At 45.5% G+C, this 19,838-nt stretch overlaps 1 protein-coding gene across 4 annotated transcripts in view; it reads left to right on the forward strand.

The window, feature by feature from the left end:
* The window catches only part of CC2D2A (coiled-coil and C2 domain containing 2A), a 133,774-nt gene that overhangs the window by 2,248 nt on the left and 111,688 nt on the right, over window positions 1-19,838 (forward strand). For 2 of the 4 annotated variants that reach the window (XM_032333880.1, XM_032333879.1), the window contains 3 exons: window positions 3,399-3,457; window positions 5,428-5,511; window positions 7,367-7,493. In XM_032333880.1, the coding sequence (XP_032189771.1) occupies window positions 3,419-3,457; window positions 5,428-5,511; window positions 7,367-7,493 (250 nt within the window). In that variant the 5' untranslated portion in view covers window positions 3,399-3,418. Of the gene's footprint in view, window positions 1-1,460; window positions 2,114-3,398; window positions 3,458-5,427; window positions 5,512-5,718; window positions 5,973-7,366; window positions 7,494-19,838 lie in introns of those variants that run through there. The other 2 variants (XM_032333881.1, XM_032333882.1) reach the window with 2 other exon arrangements.

Here is a 19,838-nt window from a genome sequence, read left to right on the forward strand (position 1 = left end):
CAGAGCGGAAGAGTGGCATGGGGAGCACCGTGGAATCACCAAGTCCTGATTCCGAATGTGACATGTAATGACCATAATCTTGGACAAAGCATGTAACCTGTCAGAGGCTAACCTCAGGGGAAGCTTTTGTCCCTCACATGGGAACGGAACGGTCGTAAGGTCTGGGGGTATCGTACATCTGGAGATAGCACGAAGTGAGTCTGCAGTAAACCATGGCTCTTATTTTGATGATGCCAATAGGAATATACTAACACGTGCTCAATGCAGTTGGTGATGACAGGCTGCATATTAAAGTCAGGCGGTATTGATTGATTGATCTTTTCTTAGGAACCGTGCTCATGAAAAATAAATTTTGATGTCAGTTGATTTCCTGAGAAACTCATTCAAAGGTAATGATCAGGAAAGAATGAGGAGAAAAAAATCAACTCCGTTACATTTTTCACTTTTACTTCTATTTGTTTCGTATCTAACTTTTTTGTGTGTATTTATTGAGAATGAATCTTTCTTTCCTAAAATAAATCACAGTTCTTTTTTTCCAGCTCATAATTACCAGAGTTGTTCACTAGAGAGTTTTGTGTCCTTCGGCATTCTGTTCTTGTTTTCTGCCCCTTGTTCCGTCGGGATCACCTCCTCGGTCCTTTTCTTTTCTGAGCTGCTGTCATCAGCTTCCTTCTGCCATTTCTGGGAGCCTGTGAGGAGGTCTGGAAGGGAGACCTCAGATTTTCAGATGCATTGTGTCCCTTAAATATGCTAATTCCCCATCAGGGTCAGGGCAACCTTGGACACCTCAGATGAGCTGCTTAAATGACAGGGCCCAGCTGAGATTTGGATTCTGGGATATTAGGAAGGGCTTATGATTCATCAGCCCCAGTCATTCTCCACCGTGTTCTCCCATTTGATCCTCCTGGCAGCCCAGAGAGGACAGTGAAGATTTAAAAGGGCTCCAGAAGGTGGCCACAGGAGACACCGCCAATAAATAGTGATTCAGTCATTCATTTGAAACACATTTATTGAATGTCTACTGTGTGCCATACTCTTAGGTTCTGGGCATAAACAATGAACAAATGTCCCCGCCCTCGTGCAGCTTATATTCTAACAGGAATGGACAGACAATAACAAATAGATATGTAGAGTGGCAATAAATATTATGGAAAAAGAAATCATTATAAGGTAGTTAGGGAGTCCCAGGAGGGTGAGGGAGGCAGGTTATCATTGTATTATGAGTTTTCTGGTAGGCCTTCTCTGAAGGGTCTCTGTAAGGTCCTGAAGGAATTAAAAGAGACAAAGAGCTATGCAGTTATCTTGGGCAAGAGAGTTTTAGGCAGAGGAAACCGGCAAGTACAAAGGCCCTGAGGCCAGAGGAGTCAAATGCAGATCATACAGAGCCCTGTAGGCAACTGAAAGGGTTTGGAATTTTACTCTGTTGAAAAAAGGAAGTCATTGGATTTTGAGTACAGGAAGGACATGATTGCGCTGGAATTTTAAACAATTCACCCCCTTCGAAGAACAAACTGGATGAGCAAGGTGGGAAGCAGAGAGATTAGAAGGGTCTTAGAAGAAGCCATGTGAGAGACAGCGGTGCCTGACCAGGATGAGAACAGTAGAGTGCTTAGAGGTGAATTGGGGTGCTTAGAAGTACTTAGAGGTTCTCGGAGATTGTTCTCAATGTAACTTGAAGGCAAAGCTGGCAGGATTTCCATGGATTGCATGTAGTGTGTCGTGTGAGAGTCACAGAGGAGTCAAGGACTCCAGGGCTTCTGGCTTAAGACGAGTGAGTTCTGTCTGTTCCAACAAGGAAGGTTGCAGCACAAGCAGAGCAGGGGGTCATGAGATGGAGCTTCACCTGGGGCACATTAGGCCAAGTGAAGGTATCCATCGAGCATCTAGATATTTGAGTCTGGAGCTCTGGGTGGGGAGTGTCAGTAGACAGGCAGCATTTAAAGCCAAGAGACAGAGTAAGGAGATGAGTAGGGCAAAGCAGAGCCCATGCATGGTCTTCGGGGAGATGCAGACCGGTACAGAGAAGTCTGGGAGCCTGAGGGGTGTAGGAGGAACATCAAGAAAGAACACATCACAGGAGCCAAGTGAAGAAACTACTTCAAGAAAAAAGGAGGTGATGGGTCACTTTTGTTACTAAATGCCTCTGAGGGTCGAATAAGATGAGCACTAAGGATTGATCATTAGATGTGGCAAAGCAGGGCCACTGGAGACCCGGACAAGAGGAGTTACAGGGAGTGCTGAGCCCAGCAAACTGACTCAGAAAGAGGGTTTGAGAAGTTTTCCTGTAGAAGGTTGTAAAACTGAGCACTAGGTAGAAAGAAAAGTGAAGTCCAGAGAGAGCCCTTTTTTTTTTTTTTTTTGAAGATTTATTCATTTATTTGAGAAAGAGAGAGAGAGAGCACGCACACAGAGGAAGAGGAAGAAGCAGGTTCCGCATGGAACAGAGAGCCCAATGCAGGGCTCAGTCCCAGGACCCTGGGATCATGATCTGAGCAAAAGGCAGATGCCCAACTTACTAAGCCACCCAGGCACCTCCAGAAAGAGCCCTTTTAAAGAAGGGGCCAATTGGGGGTGCCTGGGTGGCTCCGTGGGTTAAGCCACTGCCTTTGGCTTGGGTCATGATCTCGGAGTCCTGGGATCCAGTCTCTGCTCAGCAGGGAGCCTGCTTCCTCCTCTCTGCCTGCCTCTCTGCCTGCTTGTGATCTCTCTCTGTCAAATAAATAAATAAAATCTTTTAAAAGGGGGGGGGGCAATTGCAACACTTTTTTTTTCATGGAGGGAAATGAGCCTATATAGCAGGAAGACATAATTATTCAGAGGAAAGGGCAAAATTGTCAATTCAAGGTCCCAGAGGAGGGTTGGGGCCTGGTGCACAGGGTGAGGTCCCAGCCTCGATGGGAGCAGGGACGGGCTCGGCAGTGAGTGGAAGCAAAAGAGGGTGGGAGAGGGGCAGGAGGTGGGGAGAGCCCCTCGGGTGTCATCTCTCTTTCCAGTGAACTGAGAATCAAAGCCAAGAAAGGAGAGTGAGGCTGGGTTGGGGAGGTGGGGTTTGAGGGGAAAGGGGAAGCTGTGGACTGGATGGCCACCAGGAGCCTCTGACTCCAAGGGCAGAACTCTTTCTCACTTCCACCTGCTTCACAGTGGTGCCAGGTTCATGGTTGGGCTCATTGCTGGGCTCATGGGGTCAGAAGGGTCGAGCATTCTTTCTTTTCCTCTGGGGTTCGTTTACACCAATCTCGGTCTGCAAGCACATATCCCTTGGGAATGAAACGTTTACTCAGCTCTAACACTTCATTGACCATCGAGGTCAGCTTCCTATTTATGGATAGGAAGAATGATGTTTCACTGATTTTCAAAGGTCTGACTTCTTTGTTTTCTGTGTTTTTCCTCCTGCCCAGGAACTGCCATTGCAGCCAAAATGAATCCCAAGGAAGAAAAAGTAAAAATAATCACAGAGGTAAGTGGTTGCTTGGATGTTCCCCTAAAGCTATGTTTGTGTGTACACTGCATTCATGTCACATGTGTTTGTGAGTGAGGACTTTAGGTCAGCAACAAGCATTTTCTGCAAACAGGCTGCATGCAGAGGGTTCTATGCCAGGCACGTGGTGGGGATGGGGGCTGAGGTGTAGGAAATGCATCCTTGCGGGCTGTCTGTGAATGCTCTGGGGCTGCTTGGTCTCCATTTCATGAATTCCAACGCACAGCCATTTTGAGTTATCACCTGCAGCTGAGTCAGCTCCACTGAAGCACATTGATTTGCAGAGAAATTCAGAGTGAAGGTAATAATCATAGATTATAACCACTAATGAAATCTTCTGTCACAAGGACTCCTGCAATTTCCAACCCATCGTGTACAAAACATCATTGAACACGATCTAGGACAGAGAAGGAAGACCATCTCCTGTTAGGAGACCGTAGACCTCTGAATGGAGAAGCTACTGCTCTAAAGCCTATCTTCTTTCCTAGCTCCAAGGCTCACTGACTTGAAACCACAGAGGCAGAAATGGAGAAAATAGGCTGTTTTCTACTGAGGACTTCTGAAGCCAGAAGGAGCTAGCTAAAACCAAGCAGGTTTGCTTGAAGCCAATTCTGACAAACCACATCAGCTTATGCATTCATGCAACAAACATTTATAGTGCCTCTGGTCTCTGGGGTTACAGCAATAAGCAAAACCCTGTGCCTTCATGGAGTTTCTGTTCTACCTAATTTGTAGTCCTACTAGACAGTTTCCCACTGACAGAGAATCAAAACATTATTGGCAAGCAAGCAAACAAAAAACAATTAAACCAAAACAAAACTCAAATTTTCCACAGATCTGTTCTAAGCCAGTGAGAGCTTAAACATGAGTTTAGGGCATATTTGCACATCTCAGTCTTACCAATATCCTATAACCCAAGTTGGCCAACTCCTAAGATAAAAATACCCCCTACCTGGTGGCCCTGAGTCATGAAGCTCCAGTGAGAATGGGACTTGCACCTAGATGATGAGTCAGGGAGATCAGGTCCCTTGGACAAAAGAGAGCCCAAGCTCTGAACATTCGCTGGTTAGGACCTCAGTTCCCTCCACTAACCGAAGTTCTTGCCATCTCTAAGCTCGATGACCAAGGGCAGGGATGCGAAATTGGAGGCTGTCTCAGCAACGAAAATCCCAGTTTCGTTTTGAACACCTTTCTACTGACTTTGGTATAAACGGGTGAGGTTCCAGGTTTATCTTACAACCTCGCTCACATCCAGAGGTGTTTGTGGCCCAGTTTATAAAACTCTAGAACCAGAGAAGTTTAAAGCTTGAACACTTCTGAGCATTCAGCTCTACCATTTTATAAGTAAAACTTTAGTAAGCGCAATGTGGAAAAAGAGAACAAAGTTTGCACTGTGAAAGAGTTTCTCTGTTTTCAAAAAGACCTGCAAACATTTTCTTTAAATTGAAACCCCATGGTGATTGGACATGTATCTTCATTATTCCTGACCTGAGACTGAGACTAGGGGTGCAGAGGAGCCCGGCCCTTGGAACCCCAGGTCTGATTCTGATGTCATCCTGTGCTCCCTCTGGACACACCGGCTATCCTGGCAGATTCACTTGTCTTTGGCCATCATTAGATCATGCGTTTTGAGGTCATGGGGTCTCTCTGGAAACACAGTGACGTCCTATGCACAAATGAGGATCTGGGACAGTGGAGGCTGTCCCCATTTATGACGTTTCCATTTGGATACAACTTTTCAAGACCATGACTATTTTGAGAAGAGTGGATGCTGGTGGCTGCTCAAACCATGGCAGCTGTCCCTTTGCTCACATTCAAGTTTTGGGGAGGGACAAGATGGCTATTTTAATGTTAATACCTAAAATGCCCCCTCCCCCCCCTTACTGGGTTTTGTTTCCCAACTGACAGGGGGACCAAGTGATGACTCTTCCCTTTGCATTTTTTCAAAGGAGTTCATCGAAAACGATGAGGACACACGTGTGGGAAGGCAGAAGAAGACCTCAAAGACTGCAAGACAAAAAAGGAAGAAACAGGTAGGTAGGGCTAGGGAGCAGGTGTCTGTGCATCAGACTAGTTAGCAAGATGCTCCCACCGGCAGGGGACCACACCTCCTTCTGAGGGTGCCCCCTGGAAAAGGCAGGGATGCGGATGAAAGGTGCAGGGTGTAGGACCTGTGTGGGGCCTCACAAGTGACCCTCATAAGGAGGCCCTGGTCCATATTCTGAGCATTTTCCTTCTGAGGTTCCTCAGGTCTCCTGAGAGAGAAAGCCAGAGAAGAGGGAAGGCGGAGTCTTTTGAGAGGCCGTGACCTGAGGCTGGCGATAGATGGCAGTGCAGGATTACGAATCCTGGGGAATTCCCCCTTTCTCCAATTTCAAATACCAATTCAGCTGCGGTCTAAACCAGCAGGCCCCCCACCCCCCAGCTCTCCTCCACAAGAGTGACGCTCCTGGTCTGGGAGCATCCATCCCCCAGCAAGACCAGCCTTCTCAAGGTAAATAAATCCCCGTGCTCAGGAACCCCTTTCCTCAGAGAAAAGGGAGGCAGGGAAGTTCTTCTGGAGCGGCAGTTTTCTTGGAAAAATGGAGATCCCAGCAGGGGAGGGAAGAGAGAGAGCGCCATTTTGAGCCAGCGGCCACGTGATGGGACTGCCTAGAGAGGGTGGCTGGGAGGGGGGAGGACACCAGGGGATCGAAGTCTGGGAGAAACACCCTCTCTCCACCAGCCCCCACCCCTACCCAGCACACTCCAGCTGGGAGGGGCTGAGAGGCGACCTCTGCCTCTCCTGCAGCTGGGATGGAGCAACCCAGGGGAGGGCCAGGGCTCAGGAGGCACTGCCAGCCACGTGGCTGGTCTCTCTGGCCCCTGAGGGAGCTTTAGCCCCTTCCTATAGGATCCCTCAGAGGCTCTGCAACCAGGGCAGGGGACCTTACACGGACAGAAAGAATGCAAGCCCTTAGCTCAAGGACCACAGGCACAGTGAGCAGGGGTGACAGGGCGTGAACCAAGACAGGACAGGAAAAAGAAGGGATGGGAAGGAAAGCTTAATACCAGACTAGCAGACCACGGAGCAGGAGCAGTTTGAGCGGGGGCAGAGGTTGCGGGGCGGGGGGGCATTGCCAGAAATCCAGAAGACTGTTTCTTAATGCCAGTGGCACTTCAGAATGGAATCTGGGAGGAATGTTGTTCTGGGAGGGAGGTTGTTGTTGTTTTTTTAAGATGGTGCCTCAGATCCAACCCACGCCACTCATTTAAATCAAAATGTCTGCGCTTTGCTCCTGGCCTGATACTTTGCAGCAAGCATCTCCATGAATGGGCTATTTTTATCTCCCTACTTTAAGATGGGGAAGGAAGGAAGCTAGGCAGTCAAGTAACTTGCCCAAAGTCCCAAGGTTCATCTGAGCTCAGAGACAAGCCTTTGGCTCCAAAAGCCGTCACTCAGCCTTGGCCTCCACTGCCACCTCCCTATACACCAGCCTCCCTTCCTCCTCGGGGAGCTGGGGAAGGAATCAAAGGCTATTCTTTGCCCTGAATCATCCGGGGACACTTTGGCAGCTGTTTCCAGATTATTTGGAATCGGGATCACATAGTTTGGCCATAGCTTTTCTGCTTCCCTTTTCTACCCAATTTCTGCAGAGCTCTGCACAGTATACATAGAAATAGTGGAAATATTTATTTTATGTGGGAGGCCTCGGTAATTTCACAAGAACCCTCTTAGACAAACTCAGGGTTGGCATCCCTTTTCTGATGCAGGTGACAGGACCACGGATATCTAGATCTGAATAGTATTGGGGTCTTTCTCCTCGATGAGTGACCCACCTCATCCCCAGATAGGATTTAAGTCAATAGAAGCCCTGGGAGTAACCATCTCTAACCTTGTGCCCACAGCTGCCCACTGCTGGTGGCCCCGAGGAAATGGTGTCTGAAAATCCCCACTTGGGTGACCAGCAGGAGCCCATGCAGGAAGATTCTGACACTCGGCCCCTGAGCATAACAAGCCGTCGTGGCCCACGGAGTAAGTGTCCCCACATCAAGTTCAGCCAGTATTAATTAATTGCTTACTGTGATCAACACAGAGTCATATGGGAATTTTTAATGGGTCGTATTTCTCATTCATGGCCGCCACCCCTCCACCCACTTTACCCCAACTCTGTGGATAATTTTCTAGGTTAGCATCTGTCTGGGAGACAAGACACATAGCTGCAGGACATGTTTATATAGCCACATGTGTTTGTAAGTATTCCTTGAAATAGGAATAGTAACAGGTGTTCAGATTTGTAGAAATTCAAGGGAGGGCCTTGAATCAGATGTTGCAAGACTCCAGGGAACTTGGGAGGGTCTCAATGGTCTTGGCCCTCGGGGACCCCTGCACATACCACACCCCCCTACACACACACATGCATATTCTTCCCCCTTCCAAGAACCTCCACTACCAAGGACATCATTAATTAGCTGCTCAATTGTAGAGATAAGGGTTATCCCTTGCTTATGGCTTTTCATGAGAAGTGGATTAGACTACAGGAGAAGGTGTGGAACACTTTTCAGTTGTTAAGTAATCATTACACAATTGGTTACCCTGTCTCCCTGCAGCAGGGCTGAGGAAAAAAGTCACTATTAGAAACCAGAGGGCTTTGGAAGCAAACTCATCCGAAGTCCAACCCTAAGAAAAATGTGTTCCCATCTAAGAGCAATGATATCATAGGACTGTTACAAATTAGGAAAACAGAACCAAACTTTATCCCATAGAGTCACTTTTCTTTCGAAATGCTCAAAATTACTCGTTATTGAAGATTACAACTTGTCATAGTTCAGGCTACCACAATAAAATACTGTAGCCCGGGTAACTCAGACGGCTATGTTCTTGTAATTCTGGAAGCTGGAAGTTCAAGCCAGGGTGCCTGGGTGGTGGGTTTCCTGCAAGGCCTCTCTTCCTGCTTTAGACACTCAGGTGTCTGAGTTTATAAGGACACGAATCCTACTTATCAGGGTCTCACTGTGTAACTCCATTTAACCTCCATTACCTCCTCAGAGGCCCTCTCTCCAAATATGGTCACATAAGGAGCTAGGGCTTCAACATAAGAATTCTTCAGAGACACAATTCAGTCCATAGCATAACTATTGGATAATTAAGTAGTTATTTTTATATTTTATATTTGTTAAGATTTTATTTATTTATTTATTTATGAATTGAGAGACAGAGTTGTGTGCACATGTGAGGGTGTGTGGGGCAGAGGGAGAGAATCTTCAGCAGACTCCATGCCCCGTGCGGAGCTCAGCTAGGGCTCGATCCCGCAACCCTGAGATACCAACCTCAGCCACAACCTAGAGCTGGATGCTCAACCCAATGAACCACCCAGGTGTCCCATTTAGTAGTTATTTTTAAATCAAGGGGAAAAGGGTCAGAGAGGTTGGCCAATAATAAAACTCTTTTTCTAAGATTTTATTTATTTATTTGAGAAAGAGTGAGAGAGAGAGCATGAGTGGAGAGAGGGAGAAGCACACTCCCCGCTGAGCAGGGAGCCCTATGCCGGGCTCCATCCCAGGACCCTGAGATCATGACCTGAGCTGAAGGCAGACACTTAACCTACTGAGCCACCCAGTCTCTTAATAAAAAGTCAATTTGTTCCTTATTCCTAAAATAGGAAAATTACTATTTACTATCATGGGAGTGGTTGTGAGGATGAAATTTTAAAAAGGCATGTACGTACTTTAAATAGCATGCACAGTAACAAATACACTAGCATATTACATAGATAACACACAGTGACTCAGCTGTTCTACACCTAAGAGACTTTTGGACTTTGCATTAGTCCAAAAGTGAAAAATTTTTAAAGGCTCTCTTTCTGATTTGGAGAAAAGGAGAACAGTGGAAAGCTAAGATGTGCCTGCCTGAACAAGGTCATGACAAGCGAGTGTCTGGACATCCCTGGGTAGCTAACACTGTTGTTAGTTGGCAGCACAAGTGGGCCAAGAGGTAAAGAAAACAGTCCTATGAGTGAGCTGGGGGCACCTGGTGGGTAAAAAGCCTGCGGGGCCAGGCATGCATCGGAAACGAGAGGCCAAGATGAGCAGAAAGCCAGCCATGGGTCAAGATCGCAGGACAGATCTCATTCGTGACACCAACGCACAGTAAAGCAAGAGACAGATGAGGGACTGGCGTTGACAAGAGCCATGAGAAATACAGCAAAGACTCTGGGCTGAAGCAGGGCCAGGGACACCAGGGAGCGACAGAGGAACACATGCTGAAGGGTGTGTAAGAGTCATGAGGGAGTGTTGGGGGAGGAGGCATCCAGACAGATAGCTTGGAAACACATAAATGTGAGCAGAAAACCATGCACGCTGAGTTAGGTAGAGGCAGCCTGGGAAATCACATACCTCTGCCTTTTGTTACAAGTATAGCATTGAGTCCAGCCTACTGTCAAGGGGGGGGGACATCGGGCTTCCCCTTTAAAGAGAGGTGTGTCTGTTGGAAAAATTTATGGACATATTTTTAAGCCACCATGTTCATCTTTCTTTAAAACTGTAGGCTGCTTTCCTACTCAGAAGTCTGTGATAAGCATCACATAAAATCCACACTCCTTCTTTGTTCTGGGTCCCAAGACCCTATGTTCTCTGGTCCCTTCCACTGCTGTTTCCTCTCCTCTCCCATCTGTCCCCACCTACTTGACTGCGTGCTGACCTCAGAATGCCTCGTGACCACCTGAGCATCCCAGGCTTTGGTGCCCCCTCAAGGAAAGCTCTCCACCCATGCCTTCTGCAACCTTGGGGCACAAGGGCCAGGAAGTTGTAGCAGTGAAGACCATAGTCTTTGGGGTCAAATGAGTGAGGGTACCAATCTCTACCTGTCTGTTTCTTACTCGCTTGGGCAATTTCCCCCAGCTCTCTAAACTTCAATTTCTTTATTTGCAAAGTGAGGACAAGAACAGAATACCTTAATACCTCCAAAGAGTTTGTATTCCATTTGGGGGGTGAGAGGGAAAAAGAGAATGTGAGTTAGGCATGATGGAGATACAGTATGGCAGGCTGTGGGAAGTGCGGCAGAGGCAGGTAAAGACCAAGCTGGCCCAGAAGCAGTGGGTGTCAGGGAGGGCTGCTATTTTTTGAAGGGTCGTCAGGGGAAGGCCTCTCCAGTCAGACCGTGTTTGAGCAGAGGCTTGGAGGAATATGGAAGATCCCTGAGAAAAGTGCTCTTTTTTTTTTTTTTTTAAGATTTTGTTTATTTATTTAAGAGAGAGCATGAGTGGGGGAGGAGCAGAGGGAGAGGAAGAAGCAGGCTCCAGTAGGGAGCCCGATGTGGGGATCAATCCCGGGACCCCAGGATCATGACCCAAGCCGAAGGCAGATGCTGCTTACCTAACTGAGCCACCCAGGCACTACTAGAAAAGAGCTCTTAATGCGAGAGTGTGCTCAGTATGGTTACAGCACAGCAAGGACCAGGACCCCCTGGTTGACAGAGTGAGCAAGGAGGAAAAATAGGAAATGAGACCAGAAGGGAGGAGCCTGTGGGCCCCTACACTTTCAGTCCCCGTGAGATGAGGGCTGCCAGAGGGTCTGCTCTGACTTAAGGCTGCAAGATGCCATGTTAAGCGGTTGACTCTGGAAGGTGCGAGAACAGAACACAGACGAGGCAAAGAGCAAGGGCGAAACCCAAGAGAGTGGTGGTGGCGACTGCGACCAAGGTAGCAGTGAAAGAGGTGAAAAGAAGGGGTGAGATTCAGGGCCTCTGGAAGGTAGAAGCAGCAGGGTTTCTGCCTGAACTGAAGAGGAGTTTTGAAAGCGAGGCAGATGATGTCAGCTTTGTAACTTGAGCAACTGGGAAAAGAGAGTTGCCATTGACAGAGGGGAAAGATGGCAGAAAGAATGGGTTTGGGGTAAATTAGCAAAGGACTTGCAAAGTGTGAGATGTCCACTGGATATCCAAGTGGAGTTGGAGATTGGGGTCCAGAAGTTGGGCAGGCCTTTGCTGACTGTCTGTCTAAAAGAGAACTTTCCCACCTCCTCCTATTCTCTCCTCCCCCTGGTTTTCCTCTAGAGCCCTCATCACCCCCTGGCATGCTCCAGGCAACTGTTTGCTGACTGTCCCTGAGAGCAGGACTGAGTCTTCTCCATTCATGGCTGACCCTAACCCCCTAACCCCAGTGCCCAGAGTAGTACTCGGGCCAGGGTAGAGGCTCAGTTACAGTTGTTGGACAGTCTTCCCTGGGCATACCAGCCAAAGCCTCAGACAGAACCCTGTCAGACTTTGTGGGAGAAGCAGAGGATGAGGAGGTGACAGTTATAAAAATGAGTGTTTGAGTATAAGAGGAACAACAAGGCCTAGGGGCGCAGGGTTCCACCATGAGTTCAAGTAGGCTGGCTGCTCTAGGGAGAGGAGTTTCCAACCCTCAGGCACATTTTCTCCTCAACGCCTTTTAGTACTTTTTCCAAGCAGAACAGGAAATACAAACTTATTTTCTCTGCTCACAGTTCTTTAGCCCATCTATTAAGGCTTTACGTGTCTGGTTATCAAAATAACTTCTGATATTCTCAAAAGAAATCAAATGTCACCAAGGCAAGTGCCAAGTCCTTAAGATCGTAAACGTCAGACCCTTTGGGGCTTCTGTTTTTCATTATGAAAATTCAAACATGGACAGAATTAAATAAAATTCAGGGAACCAGGGAACCTGGTTGGCTCAGTCAGTAGATCATGGGACTCTTGATCTCAGGGTTGTGAGTTCAAGATCCACACGGGTGTAAAGCTTACTTAAAAAAAAATCCAGTGAACCTCATATGCACCACACCAGATTCAAGGATTAATAAGATTTTGCCATGTTTAAGTAGCGCCTTTCTCTCTCTCTCTCTCTTTTTTGTCTTTGCCGGAATATATATAAATTGTGGTTTAAAAATAAAACCCATAAAATTTGCCATCTTAATCTTTTTTTTTTTTCTTTTTGAGGGAGAGAGAGAGAAAGAGCAGCAGAGAACACTGTACCTGTGCACACGAGTCGGGGGAGGGGCAGAGGGAGAGAGAGAATATTAAGCGGGCTCCATGCCCAGCCCAATGCAGGGCTCGGTCTCACAACCCTCAGATCATGACCTGAGTCAAAATCAAGAGTCAGACACTTAACTGACTGAGACACCCAGGAACCCCAACCCATCTTAACCATTTTTTTTTAAAGATTTTATTTATTTGACAGACAGAGATCACAAGTAGGAAGAGAGGCAGGTAGAGAAAGGAGGTAGCAGGCTCCCCGCTGAGCAGAGAGCCCGATGCGGGGCTCGATCCCAGGACTCTGGGATCATGACCTGAGCCGAAGACAGAGGCTTTAATCCACCGAGCCACCCAGGTGCCCCCATCTTAACCATTTTTAAATATACACTTCAGTAGAGGTAACTGTTCCCATTGTATGACAGATCTTTGGAACTCTTTCTTCTTGCAAAACCGAAACTCTATATTTATTAAACACTACTAACTCCCCATTTCTCCTCCCTTAGCCCTTGACAACCTCTATCCTCCTTTCTGATGAAATGAATTCAATTATTTTCGCCACCCCATGTAGGTAAAATCATCAGTATTTGTCTTTATGACTGGCTCATCTCACTTAGCATAATGTCTTCAAGGTTCATCCACATTAGAGCATGTGATAGGAATCTGTTACTTTTCAAAGCTGAGTAGTATTTCATTATATCACATCCTGCTGATACATTCATCCTTTGTGGACATTTGAGTTGCTTCTGCCTCTTGGCTATTGTGAACAACATTATCATATCAACATGAATGTGCAGATACATCTTCACGCTCCCACTTTCAATCCTTCTGGATATATTGCAAGAAGTGAATGCTGGTTCATAAGGTAGTTCTTTTCTTAATATTTTGAGGAACCAACATACTTTTGCATAGTGGGTGCATCGTTTGTATTTCCACCAACACTGCACAAGGTATCCAGTTTCTCCACATCCTTAACAACATTTGTTATTTTCCGTTTGTTTCTACACTAGCCATCTTAAGTGGATGTGAGCTGATCTCTCATTGAGGTTTTGATTTGCATTTCTCTGATGGTTAGTGATGTTGAGCATCTTTTCGTGTGCTTTTGGACCATTTGTGTATCGTGCTTGGGAGAAACATCTATCCTTTTCCATTTTCTTTTTCTTTTTTCTTTTCCATTTTCTGATCAAGTTATTTGTTTGGGTAGTTGTTGTTAAGTTACAGACAGACTTTATGGATTCTGTATATCAACCCTTATCAGATACATGATTTGCAAATTTTTTCTCCCATTCCACAGTTTGCATTTTCATTCCATTGATTATGTCCTTTGATGCACAAAAGCTTTTAAGTTTGAGGTTGTCCCATTTATCTGCTTTTGCTTTTATTGCCTGCACTTTTGGTGACTTAGCTCATAAGTCATTGCCAAATTCAGTGTTTGAATCATTTCCTCTATGTTTTCTTCTAAGAGTTTTATAATTTTAGGTCTTACATTTGGATCTTTAATCCATTCTGAGTTTATTTTTTACAGGAGTAAGGTAAGAATCCAAGTTCATTCTTTTGCATATGAATTGCCACTTTCCCAACATCGTTTGTTGAGGAGATAATTCTTTTACCATTGAGTGTCTTGGCACCTTTGTTGAAGATCATTTGCCCATATGTGCAAATGCTTATTTCTGGGTTTTCTATCTATTCCACCCAAAGACATAATGTCTGTCTTTATGCCGGGACCATACCATTTTGATTACTATAGCTTTGTAATATGTTTTGAAGTCAGGAAGTGTGAGACTTCCAACTCTGTTCTTTCTCAAAATTATTTTGGCTATTTCAGGGTCTCTTAATATTTCATATGAATAGAGATGAATTTCTCTATGTCTGTGAAAAATGCCAGTAAGATTTTGATAGGGATTGCATTAAATCTGTAGATCATCTTGAGTAGTAATGACATCCAACCCATGAACATGAGATATCTTGCCATTTATTTGTGTCTTTAATTCCTCTCAGCAATGTTTCACAGTTCTCAGTGTACAAGTCCTTTGTGTCCTTGGTGAAGCTTATTCCTAAATATTTTATTCTTTTTCATGCTATTCTAAATGGAATTGTTTTCTTAATTTCTTAATTTTTAGCTTTTTTTGTTATTAGTGTATAGAAACACAACTGATTTTTCATATCAACTTTATATCCTCAATTTGGCTGAACAGTGTTTTTGTTTGGAATCTTCAGGGATTTCTATATGTAAGACCATGTCATCAGCAAACAGAGATAGTTTGATGTCTTCCTTTCCAAGTAGGAAACTTTTTTTTGTAACTTTTTTTCCTTGCTCTCTTAGTATGTCTGAGCTGCTATAACAGCATACCATAGACTGGATAACTTATAAAGAACAGAAATTTATTTCTCATAGATATGGAGGCTGGAAAGTTCTAAATCAAGGCACTGGCAGATTTGGTGTTTCATAAGGAGGGCCCACGTCCTGGTTCACGGATGGCTGTCATCTGGCTCTGTCCTTACACGGTGGAAGGTAGAAGGGAGCTAGTGCCTTATAAGGTCATGACCTCATAACCTAACTAGCTCCCAAAAACCTCAGTTCCAAATACCATCACACTGGGGCTAAATTATACTATAAGAATTTGGGGAGGACAGAAACATTCAGGCTATAGCACTTATCTAACAGCTCTGGCTAGGATTCCAGTGCCGAGTTGAATAAAAGTCAGGAGGGGAAGCATCCTTGCTTTGCTCCGGCTCTTAGAGGAGATACTTCAGTTGTCTACTACTGAGCGTGATGTTATTTGTGGGCTTTCATGTATGGCCTCTACTGTGTTGAGGTAGTTGCCTTTTATCCTCATTTTGTTGAATTTTTTTTATCATAAAAGGATGTTAGATCTTGTCAAATGCTTTTTCTGCATCAGTTGAGGTGGTCTCGTGGTTTTGTTTTGTTTTTTTTTTTCCTGAGTTCTATTATGGAGAGGTATCATATGGATAGATTTTCATATACTGAACCATCCTGCTACCTCCTGAGTTATACTTTGTGTGTAAGTATAAGCCCAACCTGGGCTGGGCTAATACTATGTGTCAGTGGATCGTCTCTCATGACCAGTTTATGAATACTGTTTACATTTTCCTGGGGGAATCCTCAGGTTCAGTGGTTTCCCTAGCCCCAACAAGACAATTTATGTTAACAATGCAATGGAACTTTTTAAACTCACGTAATTCCATTTTATTTTCTTCCCTAAGCAATCAGTAGTTTATCTGAGTCGTCCTCCGAATCACCCGGCCAAGATAGATAGACAATAGACAGATAGATGATTGATAGATAGATAGATAGATAGATGGAAGATAGACAGGGTAGACAGACAGATGATAAAATTTGACAGTCTTGAACTCTGAGAGCTTGAGAGCACATTCTGAGCCAGGTAGCAAGCTTTCTGATAGGATTTCTATCAAGATTCCTTATTCGCTTTCCTTGCCCACATCCCATTATATTGCCAAGGTATTAAGATAAATAAACATGTCAAGCCAGCAAACATTCCTTGAAGCCTATAGAAACTGCAGTCAGACCCGATAGATACTACTGTTCAGACATTCAGTCATGGGACCTTGAGCAATAACCTAATCTTCCCAAGCCACAAGAGCCTCATTTATAAAATGGGGATCGTAAAAAACCTCCACGTAATACAGCAGTTACAACAATGAAATCAGGAGAGACACAGAAAGCACCTGGGGAGGGGCTGGCACATACATAGTAGTCTTCTTCAGCCAAAAGAAGAACTTGTTGCCAAATAACTAACAAAAATAATTACCTTTCTTGAGTGCAAAGGTCACTGTATGCATTACATCATGTAATTCCCATAATGGCAAGATCATGAGGCATTGTTTCATCGGCTGGAAACCACGTTCAGGAAGAACTCCTTGCCAGAGGTGGTGGGGCCAATCTGCAGACCTCTGGGCTCTTCATGGTCACAAAAATGGCATCACTTGACACAAATCACTACCCTGACTGGTCCTTAAAGCCAAGGGTTTGCAGTCGCCCACGAAAGTGCAGTAGCAATACTGCACCCAACACTGTCCGCAGTAGCTCCCAGGCCCCCAGCGTACTCTTCACATGGGGCGTAGAGACAGCTTGGAGCCTTCACAAGATTGTCACTCTGGCTCTGCCTCATTTTCTTCTGCAAAAGAGTGTCACTTGGGTGAATGACCTACCTTACTCTCCCTACCTCAACTAACCCTTCTCTATTTAAATAGAGGTTTTGTTTATTGGTTTGTCTTAACCTCACGACTTACCTTTCAAAAATCAGTACATACACCACCTACTTTGGAAAGCTTCCCTGTGCCCCATTGTGGGCTGAGTACACCTCCTCTGTGCTTCACGACTCCTGTGCCCATGCGAGTGTCTGGAGTCATCTTTTTTTGGTGCACAGCCTCTGCTCTCTACTGGACTACAAATTCTTGAGGGTAGAGACTGACTTTCGGGTCTGCCATCTGCAGGGCTGGTACCCAGACAGCACTCAACGATGCTTACTAAGTGAACAGATGTCTCAAGCTGGCCTATCTGCTTTTTATTGCAAGGCCATGCTCTGGCTTAGGTATGCTCACCTTCCACACCAGCATCCTTCCCTCCAGGTCTGCTCTCCTGGACCCGGATCTTTGACTCCTTCTTACATTAACTTCTCAAACCTCTCATGGGTCTGGCCTCCCCTTGGTGCCAGCACCCCAGCTCCTCATCTTGAACCTACAAGCCTCTCTACATGATAGCATTCCTACAGGCCTCCAAGGGGTGTGAAAGTCAGACCATATTCAAGTACTCAGATACCAGCACACGGATTCTGCGGCCTCCCCCAATGCACCATGCACATGCTCAGAGGGGCCACCTCCCTGATTAACAGCAGCTTAAATCATGCAGTGAAAGGTTTGGCTCCTGATTTGCTATTCAAACATCCATACAGTCATGACATTCCAAATAAAGAAAGCACTTCACTGAACAGGCACCAGTTCCAAATCAAATAAACATCTAGAAAAAAAGTACACACATTTCCCCCATGATTCCAACTTGTACCGTCTCTTAAGGGAGTAACTATCAAATGTTAAGTAGTTTCTTATGAACATAAATTTCCTCATTACTGACATCTGTTTTCCATTCATTCGTGTTAGTTTCTCTGATTAAAGCATCATTTCAGAGCCAGTTTCTCAGTAGTAGAAACTTTTACCTTTCAATGCAGTAGAAATGCAGTAGAAACTTTGCATTCTCTGATGCAAAGGTAAAGAAGTAGATCGTTCGTTTTAGACTTGCTTTTTAAAAGTCACCAAGCCATGGAGAGACTGACCCAGGAAAGATATGTCACAAAGGACAGTAGGGGACCCAGAGGAGACCTGGCTGAAAAAGCTGGGTCTTGGAAGTTACCTTGGAGTCTGGCAGCAGGAGAAGGGAAAGAACATTCTAGTCAGAACATACATGCTGGGGGATGAAGGAAAGGCCAGAAAGTTCTCCGGCGCTGGTGTTCGTGACCTCACACGGTACTAAGGGTACCAAATTAAAGCACTAAAACAAGTATGAATAAATAGAACATTGTATTCTGTATTTTTTTTTGATATGATGTTTGACACCTGGGGGGGTGGGAACCCTTTCTGGGTTGAGGAGATTTGAGCCAGTTCTCAGAGATGACAAAGGACTCAGAGTGGAGGTTGCTCTTGAGATGCACACTGACCAATCCAGAGCCCACCTCTTTCTGGCGTAGAAAGCAATATTCCTCTGCCTGCATCATCCCAGGGTCAGGTACCAAGCAACTAGAGACACCACTATAGCTTATAGCCCCCTAGAAGATTCACACTAGCCAGGCCTAAACTATTTATCCTGCCCTGCCTTGCCCTTCCCTGAGAAATCCCAATAAAGGCCACGGACAAAGGTCTCACCTTGCTCTCGTCTTCTACCTCCAGATCACGGTGGGGTCTTCCCGTGTGCCCTGCGTTGCCATGCCTCCTAGTTCTAGAACTGAGTATGAGGAGCTGTTTCCTGAGCCTCTCCTCTGTCTCTTGTGGCCCCCCTCACAGACCGCACCATAAGAGTACAACAAGTAAGAAGCATACACTGTGTGATGATTTGTTGTTGGGAAAGGCATTTTCCAAAAGACTCCTTTAAGCAAAATGTCTCCCGAGTCATCCCTCCCCGTGTTCATGTCCAGCCTTGAACCCACTCCAGTCTAACTCATGTCCCCACTCCCCGTCGGCACTGCTCTTGTGGAAGGGGCCGGTGACTGCCCATTTGCCTAACTCACTGGTCAGTTGCCAATCTTTCCCTTACTGACTTTCAGCCCATTTGGTGTAGCTCACCACCACCCCTCCCTTCGCCCTTTGCTTCCAGCGATCCTCTCTTATTTTTCCCTCATGGACTATCCCTCTCAGTGTCCTTGCTGGTTCTTATATCCCCAACCTCCAGGAACAGGCCTGGCCCTCTTTTCTTCCTCAATCCTCATTCTCTTGGTCATCTCAAGACTTGAAAACCCTGAAAATAGGGGTACCCTACGGCCCAGCAATTGCACTACTGGGTATTTATCCTAAAGATACAAAGGTAGTGATCCGAAGGGGCACATGCACCCAAATGTTTATAGCAGCAATGTACACAACAGCCGAACTATGGAAAGAGCCTAGATGTCCATCAACAGATGAATGGATAAAGATGTGTTATATATACACAATGGAATACTATGCAGCCATCAAAAAGACCCCAAAATCTTGCCATTTACAATGATGTGGATGGAACTAAAGAGTATTACTCTTAGTGAAATAAGTCAATCAGAGAAAGACAATTATCATATGATCTCACTGATATGAGGAATTTGAAAGGCATGGTGGGGGGTTCTGGGGAGTAGGGAAGGAAAAAAAATGAAACAAGATGGGATCGGGAGGAAGACAAACCATTAGAGACTCTTAATCTCAGGAGACAAACTGAGGGTTGCTGGAGGGGTGAGGAGGGATAGGGTGGCTGGGTTATGGACATTAGAGAGGGTATGTGCTATGGTGAGTGCTGTGAATTGTGTAAGACTGATGATTCACAGACCTGTACCCCTGGGGCAAATAATACATTGTATGTTAATTAAAAAAAAGAGAGAGAGAGACTTGAAAACCTAACATATACCTATCAGGAATGTAACTGACCAGTCCCAAATGGTCATCTCTAGCCCAGGACTCCTTCAGACTAGATGGACAGCAACCTTCTACCCAGTATGTTCATTTTGTTTACTGTAAGTATATAATTCAGTGGTTTTCGGTGGTGGTAGATCTGTGCCACCATCACCACAGTCCAGTTTTAGAACATTTCATCACTCCAGAAAGTTCCTTTGTGCCTATTTACAGTTAATCCCAACTCCCACCCCAGCCCTAGACAAACACTGGTTTGTTTTATATCCT

The sequence above is a fragment of the Mustela erminea genome, chromosome 2, assembly GCF_009829155.1.
Source record: "Mustela erminea isolate mMusErm1 chromosome 2, mMusErm1.Pri, whole genome shotgun sequence".
Lineage (NCBI taxonomy): Eukaryota > Metazoa > Chordata > Mammalia > Carnivora > Mustelidae > Mustela > Mustela erminea.